At 38.1% G+C, this 17,486-nt stretch overlaps 1 protein-coding gene across 1 annotated transcript; it reads left to right on the top strand.

The window, feature by feature from the left end:
• Positions 1-6,350: 6,350 nt before the first annotated feature.
• LOC121530181 (atrial natriuretic peptide receptor 3) lies at positions 6,351-7,564 on the top strand. Its single transcript, XM_041818773.1, has 3 exons — positions 6,351-6,917; positions 6,997-7,180; positions 7,239-7,564. Exons 1-3 carry the CDS (start codon positions 6,392-6,394, stop codon positions 7,471-7,473), a joined length of 945 nt encoding a protein of 314 aa, XP_041674707.1. The 5' UTR covers positions 6,351-6,391; the 3' UTR covers positions 7,474-7,564.
• Positions 7,565-17,486: the final 9,922 nt, after the last annotated feature.

Genomic DNA, 17,486 nt, shown 5'->3' with positions numbered 1-17,486 from the left:
TTCAAGCAGAGCAGTGAGTTTTTTCACACTTTAAAGACTCCAATTTGGGGCGGGGATTTTCAAACCTTTCCACCAATTGTCTTCGACTCTAGATAACAGAGCTTGGCCAGCTAACAGAGAGAATGTTATGAGGGACTGTTATCAGACTGTCTTGTTATCATTGGTGAAATGTTGAGAGCATTGGTGAAATGTTCCACCAAAATGCCATCGACGCGAGCTTTTCCATAGTTTGGCCAATAATGAAGAACAAAAAATAACAAAGTGAACAGTTTACCAAAGCGACCGCGAATTTCAGTTCAATTCGGGCAACGCGCGCGCTGAGAAGTGGGCGAGGAAAATTCTTATTTTCAACGGGTTATAAACCTCTCGCGATATATTTGGTGATATTTTTGTTTTAGATTTTTCGACTGCAAAATATATATATAGTATTTTTCGGTGTGTTTTCTTCGTGCCTTGCACAAAACTAATGTCGAAAAATGTGTCTGCCATTAAGCGTATGAATATGAAATAAATTTGAATATATTGGGAAACCAAATTGATCCCCATGAAAAACCCATGAATAGTTTTTAAAACTCTCAAAGAGAAAGAGCACATAGTGCACTGTGAAAGGAACACAAAAATTTGTGAAAAGAAAATCTAAGGTATTTGAAATATTCCCGACAAAGGACAAGGTGAGCTGGCAACTTAGATTTTCCCCCCTTTTAGAAGCTTGTCACAGGCATTCCGGACATTCATCGACAAGTCTTTATAAGCTCTTACCCAACAGAGGCTCTTGCCTCCTTTCGGATTAGAGACACGCCCACACGGCAATATTTCATGCAAATTCACTTCCTCACACCCTGCCTTCTCATCGCATCTTATGATGATAAAAGCAAATGATTGCAAAACAGCATTTGGCCCCAGGGTAAATATTACAAAGTGCCTTTCACCCTAGTTGCGAAATTAAAATAAAATACCTAGATGTAAATTCCCATCGGGTTGTGGCAAAATAGACAAAGTAACTTGCAACTTTGAGAGATGGGGGTAACCGGCCCAGTTGACTTTGTTCGACACACATCGAGTTCTGTTATTATTAAATTTGCATAAATCATTGAAGCGGATTCTTTTCAGCTTCGTTGAATGAGGATTTCTGCAACAGCAGAAAATGGAATTTAATGCCCAGGGGCATTAAATCTAAACTTTGTGGGTTTTGGTAGAGGGAGAGAAACTATGAATTTCTGATTGGATTACCAGCCTAGAGGTGTCAGCTTAGAAAAATCCTTAACAGCTGAAGTTTTGTATAGCTTAAAGCGGGCACTTTATGCCAAGAAAAAGAAATCCCCTTAGTGTTTCTTTTCTATGAATAATATTTCTATAAATTCAGCAAGATATATTTAAACCTATTTAGTCTTACTACAATGGGCGACCTTCCTTTTAGTGCAGCTCCAGTAAATCAAGAAAACTATTTCATTGTCATGGTCAGTGGCTCTACAAATTCAATTTTCTTCGCTTGGCGAAAATATCAATTATCCTTCTCTCTTTTCACTGTTGAATTTTTTTGTGCGACTGGCAGACTCCTTCCTGTATAAACAGCAAACTTGGCTTTTAAGCCATATTTAACATATATTTGCAGCACTATTTGCCAGAACACCCCCTGCTGAGCGATGCTGTGAAGTAGGCAGCACTTAGTAAATCAAACACAACCCGGCGTATACACAATACTGCCTAGGGCTGGGCTAGACTCTACTACTGGTCACACCTCCTCCTCCTCCTCTTCTTCTGGCATATGTGCTAGGGTTATAGTGAGTAGAGCGATAATGTAAATATTCATTAATCAATTGGTAAGCCAACACCCGAACAAATATGAACATGATTCTGGCAAAAGGGTTAGGCTAACGAAAATACACCAAACTTTTCCACCGCCCGAAAATTGGTTACGTTACTTATGGTTAAGCAGCTCACAGAGATTGTTTTTCCAATAAGTTGAGAAAAACTAGTTTGCGTTAGTTTCTAAATTGTTCCGACGCTATGTGTGGTGAGAAGGAAAGTTCTGGAAGACAATTAACTTGGCTAGCGACTTGATTTTTGAGACACTACAGAAACCTTGGTATATTTGTTAAGTTTTTGTTTCAGTTTTTGCTCCTTTAAATACCAAGGTTTATGGGCGCCACAATTTTCAGGATTATTATACGACGTTATATTGGAACCGACACTTAAATGCTTTCAAAATTAATTAAAACTATTAAAGCAGAGATTTAATTACGGTTCATTAAACTGCAGGCGGTGGATGGCCAGCATTGATTTCAGGAATTTAACACGCATGCAAGGACACCACACATGCTCGTGGCAAGGATATTTACAATTTATCGAGGGCAGGCCAAACTCAAACAGCAACGGGGTCAGAGTTTAAGCCTTATTTATCTGCCCCGTGTCTAGACCATAAACCAAAGGGTCAGAGTCGAATGGGTTTCCAGACTTTATTTTTAATTTAACCTTGCTCGTTGATAACCCACTAGGCTGTCTAAATTTAATTGAATTTAAACAGGGATTAAAAATTCATAAATAATATAAATTTAGCATAGCTAAAGCCCTTCGGTTTAGCCGATGACAAATGGACATTTAAGTTGCATGCAAATGTTGGAGATCTAAAACCGATTTATATATTTTTTTTTGAATTTCTATTAAAAAAAAAAGAAGCCAGACAATGGAGAGATATTAAAATTTGTGGGCCTGGCAACTGGATGTCCATATGGACATAAACATATATATAGAGAGTATATAGTGGAATATCGTGTAGGAATATCTGTTTATTATAGACTTTTCCGTAATCTTATCGAGCAGGGCAGGCGGCAGACGGTAGAAAAGCGGCTTGATTGGACATTAAAAATAAACAAAAGCCTATAAATAGACCAAAAAAAAAAGGCCCAATCGTAGACGGTTTGTCTTCCGACAGCGACCGCGGTTCATTACCATTCGATTGCCGAGTCTGTTTGCCAAAGGTTATATATTCGCCATAAAACAAAGTTGGTAGAAAACTTAACACTGATTGATATTGAACATAAAACTTGTGAAGTGGCTTAGTGTTAAGTGCGACAACTAATTGAGTGTTCTAATCGATGGGTGACTATTCGTACTCAATGGCATTGAGTAACATTGAGTAACTTGAGCTAAAAATAGTTATTGCCTTTCGCTGAGTGAGTGACATAACAATAAGCTTAGTAATCCTTGATTTGGTTATGAATTCGTCATTTCATTTTTCCTTCAAATATCATTTAATTAACTTAAATATTTAAGTTGTTTTTTTTTGCGTACATCTCCTGTCAAATTCAAGGTTACTTCTTTTGGTATTTCTGAAAAACAAATTCGATTTAAATTGGCACAGCTTCCTAGAAGTTCTTGCACACTTCCGGACATTATTATTCTGCCATAAACCATCAAAAACTTGCCAACTTTTTGACATTAGGATTGGCCCAAGCAAGCGAATTTCGAAGGTCTCCTATACTAGTATTTGTCATCTTTTTATACAACTTTCTTTTTCTTTCTTCAGCTTAAGGCTGGCTTAAGGTTTTATGACAAAATAGGTTGCCTACTTTAAGGGTTTAAGGAAATACCACAAAATAGTTGAAAATGCAGGACAGAAAATCCTTTGAAAATCCTTTATTTTCTTTTAAGCAAGTCGAATGCCGCTACGAGTTCAACCTTGTTCAACATAATTATTGAATATTTATCTTTCATATTAAAACCCCTTACATTTTAAAACCCACAATGAGGAATTTTCTTGGTCAACAAGTTTGTTTTTCGGCTCACACTTACAGCACGAATGCAAAACCGAAAATCACAACGATTTGTACTTGTTTGCTTTACACGTTGAGTGCCGCTGCCTGATAAAACCAAAAACAACACACAAAAATTACGGAAAAGCATGAATAAAACTACCTACTCTGTATGTGTGTGTGTCTGTGTGTCTGAATGTCGGGGGCTTAGTGCGGCCGTAGGGCTTATTGGCCAGGCTCCGGGCCAAAAGCACCGTGAGTGGCAAAAGGCTAGGAGTCCGCATATGATTGATTCGCCCCGACCGTCCGACTCCGTGACTTTCGGGCGGGGCAATCTTAATCAGTCAGTGCTCAGTGCTCAGTTGGCTAAAAATAAACTGACGTTCGGCTGAAGACCTGGGCCTCGAACTGATAAGACCCGCCGATGATGTCCATGCCAATTTGTTAATAATACTTCTCTTCTTTTTTATTTTTTTGATTTGCTGCAAAAATATTTACTCGGTTGCTATTTCTGGACTTCTATCAATGCAAATAATGTGCTTCAGTATGATTGATGTTGGTACTTTCGGGTTTCCCCCGTCTTGGCTCCTTCGATCCATATACATGTACATATATATAGTTGATATATATTTCGATCACTGATATCGCTATGGCAGGCACATGACCCACAATCGCGCTGGCATTTGGCATTTGGCATTCGATTTTCTGGATTGTCATCGGTCGGGTGATGAATTCTTATTAATTGCCGACAGCTCCGATTGGAGTTCCGCGGTGTTTGCGCTAAGCGATACGAACCGGCGGCTTCCCCGTTCCATCATCATCTACATCATCATCATCGTCGTCGCCGGGTCGCTTCGGGGGTTTTCCACGCACAATCGAACAATCGGCGTATACGCAATCTTTCAAGTTCAGCCTACACACGGCACTTTATCGGGGAAAAAGATAAAATGTTCTTGTCTGCTTCGTCTGGGGGAATACGAAAATAGTAAACTGTCTCTTCTTTGGTGGTCTTTTTAATATATATCCGGTAGTGATGGTATATAAAATTTATATATATTTCACTCTTTGACCGACTTTTATATACCTTTTCTCTCTATAAAGTAGCTTTAACTTTGATCAATTTCATAATAGAAATGTTATCAGCTTAGCAAAAAAAAAAATATAATAAAATACTTGAAACAAAATTAACTTCATTTAATAACATTTTAACAAAGATTGCGATTACTAGAACCGATTTGTTTATGATTTATGGTCTTCTCCTTTATCTACTCACTTAAAAAACTAAAAAAATAAATTCAAGATCTAAGGCAAGTACATCAGTTTCCCGATCAAAGTTCATCTTAAAAGAGTTCTTAATGATTAGCTATTTTGGCAAACCGCATGACTAACTGAAACGACTCGTCGCGATACTCGGCAATCATAAGTTTCCCGCTTGTCACGATTAGATTAGGAATCGGCGAACGTTTAACTAGACTTGGCAGCATGTTGACTACCATTTGACACGTTTTTTTTTGTTTTTTTCTTTAACTTTTATTTTTGTATTTGTTTTTCTGTTGCTTGTTTTTCGGTTAGTTTGTCACCTTGATGACGTTTTAATAGATTGCAAGCGGTCTCGAAATCGTGACGTTGAAACTTTAAATCGTTCAAGTGGTTAATTTGTTCGAGATTTCCATGAATATTCCACTGGGTTGTATACTCCCCTTCATTCCATTCTTATCATTTAGTACTTACTCCCATGCAATCCGCTAGCAATTCCAGGTAAATTGCCATAAACAACAGGTGCCATGGTGTCACTTATCTATTGCATCGCCATCGATGGAAATTGAGGCAAATTATTGGCCACCAGAAGCAGTGAGGTAGTGAGTCAGCACCATAACACCGAATCATAAAACCCACCAACAATTCATTCACCAAAATAATGCTGTTAAAGTGTTGTTATATGGTGAGGATCGTAAATAACTAATATATATACATATATATCGAATAGGAGGTTTTGCATTTTAGTTGTTGTTTACTTTGGAGACAGTGGGAAGTCACCATTGCAGTTCAATGAAAGATAAAGTTTGTTATTTTCTTTACTATCACTAAAGTCCGTATCTAATTGAGACACTGATAGCCGGAATGGAAAATAAAGAAATTTATGACTGGCAAATACCTTTTGATTTTTATGGCTTGGGATCTTTAGATTTGATAAAAGTGCAAATCGTTTGTTAATTGATATAGATTTGGCAGGGGGATATAAGCTACTTCTTTCTTTAAAGCAGAATCTATCTTAACCCATGTCACATTAACAAGAGTTTCCCATTAAACCAGCAGCCCATTTCATTCCTCTGCATCACACTCATTAGCCCCCCCCTTGGGTTGCTCATTAAAACTTCAATAATTTATGTATCCTCGAGGAGCAAGGAAGGGAACTGCTAATGACTTCAATCACTTGATTCGCACCATCCGCAGGAGGAACTCAGCAACTGTGCAACAGCAACATGCAACGACCAAACTTCGGCTCAATTATGCGCTCAATCAAAGCAACTTAATTACCCCAGAGTTCGCAGGCAAACACACAGAGAGAGAGAGAGAGAGAGAGGAACAGAAATAGAAACCACAATCACAGAATATTCTTCGAACAGAGAGCTGCGACTATGCAAATTTGTGAAACCAATTCACGGAGACAAATTGGTAAACAAAATGACGCTGAACGCGTGTCTGGCGAAACATCCGATTTGATTCAGAAAGTTCTCCTTCTGAGAGCAATGGGAAACAGTATCCCAATTAATAGATCTGTTTGCCAGCTCCAAATGCTACTTCTGTTCATCATACTTGGCCTGTTTCTTGGCCCAAAGGATTGCCTGGCCAATTGCCGTGATGAGCCAGCCAGGGAATGTGAGGCAATTTGCGATGCTAGTGGCAGGAACTGCTCTATACGGGCTTTGGTCCTGCTGCCCGATGACAACATGTATCAGGCTTCGTTGCCCCGGGTCCTGCCTATCCTTAAAGTGGCCGAGCAGCAAATCCGGGCTAAGGCTTTGATACCACCACACATCGATTTTGAGTGGCTGGCCCATGACACCAAGTGCGATGCATCATTGGGTGTCATCAAGGCCATGGACGGCATTATTAAACAGTGCGCCCAAGTGATCTTTGGACCTGTTTGCGATTACTCATTAGGTAAGTTCAGAAAATGAATACTAATTTCTTTGTTTATAATAAATATAACAATATTTCTGATATTTTCCTTTTTTTCCAGCCGCTGTCAGCCGTATAACCAAGTACTTTAATAGCCAGGGAACCCCTCTAATCTCGGTCGGTGGATCCACCTATGACTTTGAGCAGAAGAAAACGGATTGTAACGACGAGTTCTACATGCTCCTGCGAACGGGAATGCTCAGTTTCGAGACCATTTCCGAGCTGACAATCAACGTTATGAAGCGGTGAGTGCCAAATATGTGATACCCTTAAGCCATGTCAGCTTATCAAGGATTCTTGCAGACACAATTGGTCGCATTCCATCTTCTACTACGAACGAGATGGCCAGCGAAGTGTGGCTGGAATGCACACCTGCTTCCTGATGATGAAATCCTTGGGAAAACAAATGCGTAATGAGAACATGACATTCGCCCAGTTTCCACTCGAGCCCAACTTGACAAATCGCACGGAGGAAATGCGCCGAGAAATTGGCAATAAACATGCAAGTAAGTTTCTTAACAGGAGGTTTCCCTGTTAACTTTAAGTAACATAGCTGTTAACAGAGTAGTTTCACCAACGATTTAGTTGGGACTACAACAGCCAAGTAAGGGCATTGCACGATTGAAACTTTGCTAAGGTAGCTTTTGTAGTGGTCACCGTGGCGTATGCTTAATGTTTTGTAAAGGATAATTTTTATATTATTCGCTTTAATTAGGCGGTAATAAGTACAATTAAAAAATACATTAAAATTCCGGTGATGTGAAGGGGATTTTTACAAACTTATAATGGCAGGAAAAAATATTTAAGGACTTATTTGATAAGTTTATGAAATTCGTTCTTTATATCTTAAAAATTATAAGACTTATGGTTATGAAATAGCTTTCAACTTACTAAAAGATATTATTTCAAAAGTTCATAAAACTTCCACAAATCTACAAACCTCACCTCGCTCGAGCTAAACATAAACAAACCCCTCTGCACCGCCCAAAACACCCAGAAAGCTTTATGACCATGCCACGTGCAGCTTGCCACATCAGCTGTTTGTTGACCAAAAAAGCCGGTTGCACACAGATTCGAATTGTTCGACTTCGAAACGAGAACGACTACCAACCAAATCGTGTCGGGCCTTGGCGCCAGAAGCCGGTGATAAACCGTCAAGTGAACAACAGCAAAAGGCGGATGAAACCGGAAACGGCAAACGACACTTAAAGTGAAAGTGAGACGAACTTGACGTGTGTAACAAATGGAAACTAAAGTGCAAAGTGAAAGTAATGATTGATGGATTTATGGAACAATACAAATCAAAATACAGCGAAAGGAAATAAAATAAATTATAAAAGAGCAATATAATGAATAATTCGATGCATATGGCAGAGGGCGAGCGTTGGTCCGCTTGACAAGCCAAAGCTGCACTTTTTGATAAATGATCGGTGATTGTGTGAACAATAGCTGGAAGATGGGAAGAAGGGTTCAAGAAGGTTTATCCACCTTCCTTTATATATCTTTCAATTAAAAATATGTGGAATTTTGCTGGGCTTAAAAAAGGGGTCTCTCGGCAATCCTTATTGGTTTCCCAACTGGTTAACTTCAACATTTATTTGACTTTTAAGGCATCGCATTATGATAAATAATTTCATCCAAACACGTCTCTGCTATGAAAAATCTCTCCCCAGCAGCAGACTTATTTTTCTTTTTGAACAAAAGATTCTTGGCTTCTTCGCTCATTGTCATGCAGGAAACGTCTCCTATTTTGGCGGCTCTTAGCTGCCATTTCGGGATGCCTCCTGCCTGGCAATTGCAACTTGGCACATGTCCGTGCAACCAGCTGCTGCCAAGATATTTACAACCGCAGGCGGCCAAAAAAAAGAAGAACAATTAAAATGTTGCTAGACCCGCAAACATTTTTCCCAGAATGTGTGGTATTTTGGCATCAAACTGGTGAAGCCGCGAAAGCTTAAAGAAACTATGGAACTATATCACCTAACATTAAGCGGGTTGCAAATCACATTTTGAATGCAATTTCTTTGGCTTTGAAAACTAGCTTTTAACTCTGGAAAATTTGTGCTCCCAAAAGAGGAAAGTCCCAGACGCAACCTCGCTTTTATGGCTGCCATTTTTATTGTTAATCCTGCCGAGGCACACAGGACTCTCTGACTTTGACTCTCGTCCATCACAAAATTTAACTAACAAACTTTTTAGAACAAGAGTAAGCGAGTCATAAATTTGCATATGTTGGCAGTTATTCTCAACGGTAGAAGCCAAGTCTAGCCAACGATTAATGTGGTAATTTCGGGCAATTTATTTTGTTGGCACAAAAAACTTAAACGAAACATTTTTGCCTCTCAAGCAAAACACAATCTTTGCCTTGTTTATGCAACTTTTATTATCCTTCAATAAGGAACAAAAAAATATAACCCCTTGAAAAATCTAAACAATACACCAACAACACAAAGAGCTCACATTTTCGGCCAAAATTTCGTTTATTTATTCGCAAGCAGGAAATGAAAACAAAGTGGGAGTGCAACCTTGTGGGGGAATTGCACGGATTGGCAGGCAGATGGAAAATTTTGATTGCCATTGCAAGGCGGTGCGGAGAATCCCCAGCTCAAGGAGGCCCAGTGCAAGCTCCACATGCAAATGGGGCTCAGAGAGAGAGAGTGCGAAATTGCATGGCTGCTAAGTGCATTTGCAATTAGCCATGACATAGAGCTTAGATTGCTGGCCGAAACAAAATCAAATTAGTACGAAATCGATTTGAAATCAAAATCTATTTACGATTATGAAAAACCTTCTAATTCTAGCGGAAAATGCATTTTCATTTTTCCAAACAATCAAATTAACGTTCACCAATTAGAATTTCCGCAGCTTAAAAACTGGAAAATGTTTTACCATTTTTTATGCAGTTCCACGTGTGACTTGTAGCTGTGAATTAAAAACTTTTTGCTGCTGTTGCAAGTTGTTCGACATTTTTGGCTTCACGCATTCACACACACACACACACACACATTCTTTCACACGTTCACACGACACTCAGCCACAAAAAGTTGAGTACATGTGTGGCTAACCAACACGCAGACAACCAGCTCACACCTATTAAGCCCACCTCACATTTCACGTGCATAAGCCATTTCCATTGCAGTTGGTCTAAAAGCCAAAACCTGTTAACAGTTAACAACAGCTGAATGACAAATTATGGGAATGGGTCAGCTGCCTCGATTAATCTGGATTTGTTTTGGCCTCAGCAATCAGTTCAGACTTGCTCTCTTCCTAGCCAGTCTTATTGCCAAGTTTTGCCGACTTATGACACGAACAACTTTTGGCCAAGTTGTCAGCGGGGTTTGTTGGAAAAAACAATTAGTTAAGGAACACTTTCCACTCTGCCCGAATGAGTTTCCTCAAGGAGATGATTAAAAGTGGAAAATGCAGCTGGTGACTAAAAGCTATTTTGAATGTCATTTTGCGAAAGTTTTGTAGATTTAGTCAGGAAATTCTTCTACCATATACTTATTTACAAATATTACACCAATAAAACCCAAAAGAAAAGTTCTAAAAACAAGACAGTAATTCCCTAATTGTTCCCCAGAAAATCCAAGACATCGTCATCGTAAATATCGTAAGCAGCTTACAGGCAACTGAGAAGCTTGAACTGTCGGAAAAGCAAAGTGAGCAACCTAACAGAAAAACAGTAAAAGAAAAGTCAATAGGAAAAAACGTTCGACAAAGTGTAAAACAAATGTTTGCACCAAAGATGTATATATGAGGGAAAATTGAAGGGACAAAAGGAGAGACCTTGTCATGGCATTTGCTGCACACACCTTCTGTGAAAAAGGGATATGGGTAATGTGCCGTGCAAAATGCCAAAGACTTTCTAGGCAGATTGTGAGTAATACTCGTAGGTAAGCCGACATGGATGTCATTTGCAAAAATGTCCTAGTCACAGCTGAAAAAGTGAATCCAGTCAAATCCACCACACTAAAAAGAGGTAACCAAAAATGTTGCATACTTTCCGGCTTAGAGTGCATATGACAGGTGATTATTTACATAAATGAGAGTTTTTAATATCTTTACTAGTTAAGGTTATTTTTAAAGAGGTAACCCCTTTTAAATAAAAAAGAAGAAACTGAAAGCTGAAACTGAAAGAGATACTTATAGCTAGCAAATAGAGAAATGCAAATTTTCCTCGTTTTTGTAGGCGATTTTCCCATTGCTTTGAACAGAAACACACACACGCCAAAGAAAATCGTTTAGAAAATGCTTTGAGGACATTAAATAAACAAAATAAATAAGTATTTTTCTGCTGCTGATGGCGCCTTTTGGCTGCAATTTTTGTTGATAACTTCTTGTATGCTTTCTTTCCTCTCTCTCTCCAATAAATACAAATCTCAGCCAGAGGCATAGAAGAAAGCCAACAAACTAGTTTCTTTTGAACCTTTGGTATACGAGTACATTGGCAGAAGTTCAAGTATTTATCGATTTAATGAATTTCGCACATGCTTACTCAACGAAGTTGAGAAAAATGAATGAATTTCAATGGTTTGGCAGTGAGAAGAACAAAACATTTAGTTTCTGGCCGCAGCTTGGTGTACTTGTAATGTTTTTAAATAAATTTCATTTACTGCTGCCTGGGCCAGATAGCGGAAAAGAGAGAGCAACGAAAGTTTTAGTGTTATGACTGCGACGGCCATTTGTTTGTTGTTGACATTCTTGCCCAACAACTTTATGTTCTTTACTCTATATATGGGGGATTCCCCCTGACAAAAAAAGCATTTCCATGCACAAACCACAACTTCCTACTGAATATTTCATTACATAAATACAAAATACGAAGGATTACATTTAATCATTTATGTTTACACTTTTTTATAATTTATTTATATAATATTACGCGCAAACCCCCTCAATTGCTAACACTTTTTTCTATATAATTAAGTGCACAATCAGCGGGAATAAATCAAAAAGAGTGCGAAAACATCAGTAAATGGTGCATACGATGCAATTAATTTACCATGAGCTGTGTTTCCTTGGTAAAAGTGAAGCAGAAAAAACAAAAACTGGGTTGTAGAAAAGAGAAAAAAACCTTAAATGTTGTCTGCTAATGTACCATGGGTAAACACATTTCACATTTCCTATTTTCCACTCTCTCTATTTCCACCCGTGTCCATGCTCCTTTGACAAATGAAAATTGCACTGAGCTGTAAACAAACAAAAATAGTTGCGTGTCACGTAGCGAGAATTTTCTGTTTGCCGCTGTGCAATTTGTCGATTGTTGCTGTCCGGGATTACGCATACGCCACATTGGTTTAGTTTGGGGCAATGGCAATTGAGTGAAAAATAAGACACATAGACCCTAAGCGAAACGTGAGGGAATTGATTGAAAGGGGAGTTGGTAGATTAGAGGGTTTACAAAAACGTTTAATTTAATTATTTTGATGAACTAATGTTCAGGGGATGTGATTGAAAAGTGTTAAAAATTCAAAAATAAATTATTCATATGCGCTGAAAACTATACTACATATATTGATACTTTTTCATTTTCCCTGAATACTTTGCTGCCAATATTACATTATCCTTTATTTTTCTTAAAAAAAATGTCTATTTTTTGTCAAAAAACTATAAATATTACCTCCAGTTCAACATTCATTAGTTAATAGACCCTTCTCTGTAAAGGGCTAGAACAAACCCATTCGCATTAGCCGAATGTTGCTATTCCCCCCTATATTTTTTTCCCCTTGTTTCGCTGTCACTAGACAAATATGAAAATTGCCATCCTGGCCATGCAATTAAGTAAAATAACAAGCTTTCGATTTTAGGTCTGCCCGCCCTACTGTGGCGCTTGTTAACCCTGTTTAGTTTCCGTTCCGTTCCGTTTGGTCTTTTGTTTTTGTTTTGTTTGGTTTACCGGCTATGCCATGCGCTTTCATTGTGTCAGTGAGCAACTGGCTCCGCTCTAGTCTCCCATTGAAGCTATCTGCCGGTGCTTTATGCACTTTACCATCATCATCCACCAGCCCACATCCCTTCGCCCTTGTTAACATGGGACACAGCGCCGCGTTACAAGTTTTTCCAGAGCAAGCCGCCTCCGGAAGTTGGGACAACGGGGCAGCGGGACAGCGGGACATTCAGTTAGCAGGAGTGGCGGGCGGTCATGCATGAAAAAAACGTGGCCACAACTTGACGTTGGTCGTAAAAGCCTTTTCGCCGCGATTGTGTTTGCCTGGGTGGGGTCAAAAATTAGTTGAGTTTGCAATTGGTTGGCCAGAGAAAATGTAAAGCCATAAAAAAGGTTTAACGAGTGCTAAGTCATAAGTTAAGACTTTAAAGTAATTGAAAATGATTTAATATTTTTCGTGAAATATTTCCTTGAGCAGAAAACTCGTTTAATAACAACTTAAACTGTAAGTTCTTCATCATAATTTAATTTCCATTGCCTTAGTTTCCCATCTTACAAACCCCTTAGTATTCCTTCAAGAAGTAGAAAGAATGCAAATTATTTTTTAATTGCCCTGTTCGGCCGCAGATGTCTTACCACTTTCCCTCGCTTTTCCCACAGAGTTTCTCATTTTGCTGGGAAACCATAGAAACTGATTTCATGACCACTTCATTACTTTTGGCGCGCCAGAGACCAAACTCAATTAACATGCCCCAGCCAAGGACCAGAATCTTCCCAGCCCCTCTTATTCATTTTAAAGATTTTAAATCTCGCGCTTGCTGACTCTATTTGAATAATCGAATTGCTTACGAATTGCCTTGGCTGGCACTTATCATCCCCCCCATCCCCCGCTGAGAGAGACTTTTCAGCCAACAAAGAAAGTGTCTGAGTCTGGCTTTCCACTGTCTGCGGTTCGTTGTGAGCGCGAAATTTATATGCCACTTAAATGCATTTTTGTGCCTAGAGTGCCATGAAATGCGTTGCATTTCCGCTTCCATTCTTTACGGCCGCTCGTTGCCTTCTTTCTGCTAGTATTGCCTTTATTTACTTGGCTTTGGCATCAGCTTGCAGTCCCCAACCAGGTCGGATAGCATGAAAACACAAAAAAACAGAACACTCAACTGCTCACATGTACAGCGGAAGGCAAAATAATAGGATTTAAATGGTTATGAAAGAGTTAAAATGAATTTTAGGAAGTTATAGTTTAAAAAAGTTAAAGTTAATTCTTAAATTTCTGAATTTTATAGAATTTTTCTATACTAGGATAGCACTACAACATGTCCTTATATCTATACATTCTCATTTATTTTACTGACATTTCTTAATTGCAAAGAAAATTTATGTTTCCCCAAAGAAAAATAAAAATATTTTACTAAAATATAAATTTATTTTGATCTTCAGGAAAACAAAAGCAAGCTCTTAGTTTAATTTATCCATTATTTCAAGAAAAATATTGCATCATAAATTATATTCCTTAATTTTTAATCCATCCCTGTACTAATATTTTATACCCAACTGTAGGACAGCAAAGGGGAAATCTTGCCTTGCCCCTGCAAGTATGCAATAAAACTGCGTTCAATGTAATTTATTATTTTGGGGGCCACTTTCCGAGGAATCCCTTCTTTGTTCGGGCATTACTCAGCCGTCTGGTTAAATTTCAACTTAAATTTTTTTATTCCATAAAAAATCAAGAGTGCTTTCCATTTAGCACCTTTCACTATAAACGTTCGTTTCATTTTTAATGCCATTTGCCATTGCCATTGCACAAGAACAAAGCGACAGTTATGCTGATAATTTTTACCACGGATTTTCGCACCATTTCACATGTCAATTTCATATATATATCTATATATATAAAAGAAGAATCGTTTATTTTTACGGTAGCGCAGGACTTGCGTCTGTCAGCATATGCTAAGCTGTCCGGTTGTCAGCTAGCGGAAAATTGTATTTTCATCTGTCTAGCGAAATGGTAAAAATCGTGACTGAAAAACCGAGGGAAAAGAAAACGAAAACGAATAAAAAATCAAATGAAATTCAGTTGAAATTTGAAACAATCAAACCATTAAATGAAGCTCTTATCTGTAGAAGTGTGTGCCGGAAACTTTGGCAGCTCTTGGCAAAAACTTTTGGCCAACGTAAAAATGCAAGAATCTTTGAAGGAATGCTGAGCACTCAACTAATTGTGTTTGCCAGCACTTTGCTGACTGGAAAATGGGATTAAGTCTTACAAATATTTGCTGAAAAATTTGCAAACTCGAACAAAGTTTATTGACAGCTTCATTTTCATACCTAATTTATTTCTTCTCTCAAAATCCCCCTTTTTTGTTTGTTACTTTTGTAATTTTCCTGCCTGAAATAACTGATTTTGTTCCAGCTCAACTGGCACTTTGGGTGCAAATTAAACGTTAAGGTGGCAACTGTCAGATAAAAGACCACCCCCACACCCAGACGCCCAGCTGATGGGGTGTTAAATTGGAAATAAAGTTTCCATTTTAATGCATACAATTAGAATCGCTGAGTGAAAAGCCATGTTCGCAGCTGATTATCCGGTTAAAGCCAGCGAAAAGTTTCACGTTTTCATTTAATTTTCCTCTTTACGCTGTAAATAAATTTAGTTCAGTTGGTGCCACACACACACACACACCTACACTTGTATGTGGCATCCTTAAAGGAAACTCCATCTAATAAAAATGAAAAACATTTACAATTTAGCATTTATTATTTGGCGTCCTCAAACTGAGACTCGGTTATGAATTACATTGTGCACCGCTCGTAGCTGCTGCCATGTTGTGGCAACAAAAGTTCCAGCTGCATGCAACCAACCGCTGGCGTAGCACACTGTAAACCTCATTAACTGGCAACACAATAGGCTGCCCCATCCTGCTTCATAGCACCACCACCACCACTTCTGGGCAAACAGGACGGCATGCATGTATGCAAATTAGTTTACCTCGGTGCAGTTCTAATCATTTTTTACGAGACAAAATTAAATACAAATTGTACCATTTTACCGCCGAATAACACACCGGACATGTTTATTGTGTGTCCCGCGAGTGTAGATAGTAACTAAAATAAAGTTTGTTTTGTTGCAGGGAAGGGCTTAGTTTTGGGGGGATTAATTAAATCCTAACTTCCCTTTGGTTTCTGTCAGCATGAAAGTTTGTGTTTAAAGATGGAATTTTATGATATATAATATTCGGAGATTTATTTAAGTCCAAGTTTATGGCAAATAACATTAATATCTTTTCTAACATCAAACCAAAATGTCATCTGTGGAATTTTCTAATATACAAAAATTACATTCAAGCCTCATTTCCCTCCAACTGCATTCCAAAATTGTCCTGCCAAGATGAACGATGACCCCATGATTGCCAAGACAAAATCATATTTATGGTATAACAAAAAAAAAGAGCAGAGAAAGACCAAGAGTAGCTAAAATCGAAAATAAATTTGTGCCAATTTTCCCAGAGTACTCCCCCCCCCCAATGGAATGCAATATAATACCAAGTCTTTGACATTTAATACACCAATGAACTGCATGCGTAGAACGGGGATTGCTTTAATTATGTATAAATAAATGTATGTTTACCGAAAACAAGGCTATCAATGTGACACACAAGGACCCCATGACCGATTTGAACCCATATGCGCCTTTATCAATTATTGATATATCGAACATCACACATCAAACTAAACCCGAAGCTTGGGCTTTTGCTTCTTTTGTCGGAAAATGCGGGTGGCAACCTACATAAATGCAAGTGTTCAAAGGCGCTCCTTGGTTGGGTTGGATTTTGTAAAGGGAATTAGGCTGCACTGAGGAAGGTAAAACATTTTATTCTTCCTGCTGTATCACCATAATCTGTGTTAGTTAGTTTTCATTCTACCAAAGACATTAAAGAGACTTTAAATGGTTTTGCTTAAATAAAATAAAAAAGCTTGCTGGACTTATTTTCTTTTCACATTTCCGCTGTCCTAATCGCATTTAAAATAACCACCTAAAACCCACCCTTTAGCACCTTTTAAAGCTATTAATATTGCACATTCTTTTTATAAGCAATCTCTGCAGTTTATCCCCTTAAATTCTACTTGCTTTAAAGTTATGTTTTTCACAAATTGTATAAGCCAAAAACTTTCAGACATTTCCTGTTTTGCTGCCAATTATCAAATTAAAACGAAATCAGACACAAATTGCACATAAATTATATAATTGCATGTTCTTTTTAGCGCATATTTCACTGCCTTTTTTTTCACCAATCAAAAACAGCCACGAAATGCAAATGGAAAGGCAATCATAAAAATGGTTTAACATACTTTTCGGCTGTTCGCCTTGCTTTCCGTATGTAATTTGCACCCGCAAAAGTATTTTTTCCTTACGAGGTCATCATATAACCACAAACTTCTCTGAAGCTGAACAAAAATTTAATAACATTTGCGAAAAGTTTTACAAAAATATTTACAATACAGATTCACCTAAGCGTTGAGTTTAAAAACAAGGTAATTGCTTTTTTTTCCTGTGGCTTTTGATAGCCTAAACTAAAATCACATTTTAATCTACTTTCGCCCACTAGAGATATTTTTCACTCTTCCATTTTAACCACAGTAAAGAAAATGGAAAACATTTT

This window comes from Drosophila eugracilis, unplaced genomic scaffold, assembly GCF_018153835.1.
Source record: "Drosophila eugracilis isolate 14026-0451.02 unplaced genomic scaffold, ASM1815383v1 contig_367, whole genome shotgun sequence".
Taxonomy (NCBI): Eukaryota; Metazoa; Arthropoda; class Insecta; order Diptera; family Drosophilidae; genus Drosophila; species Drosophila eugracilis.
The sequence above is the reverse complement of the archived record's forward strand: the minus strand, read 5'-3'. Positions and strand labels throughout refer to the sequence as shown.

Coding starts and splice junctions, on each gene's coding strand:
- LOC121530181 (XM_041818773.1), top strand. CDS start 6,392: ATGCAAATTTGTGAAACCAATTCACGGAGACAAATTGGTAAACAAAAT. Junction 6,918..6,996: donor TGTTTGCGATTACTCATTAG/GTAAGTTCAGAA, acceptor CTTTTTTTCCAG/CCGCTGTCAGCCGTATAACC. Junction 7,181..7,238: donor ACAATCAACGTTATGAAGCG/GTGAGTGCCAAA, acceptor GGATTCTTGCAG/ACACAATTGGTCGCATTCCA.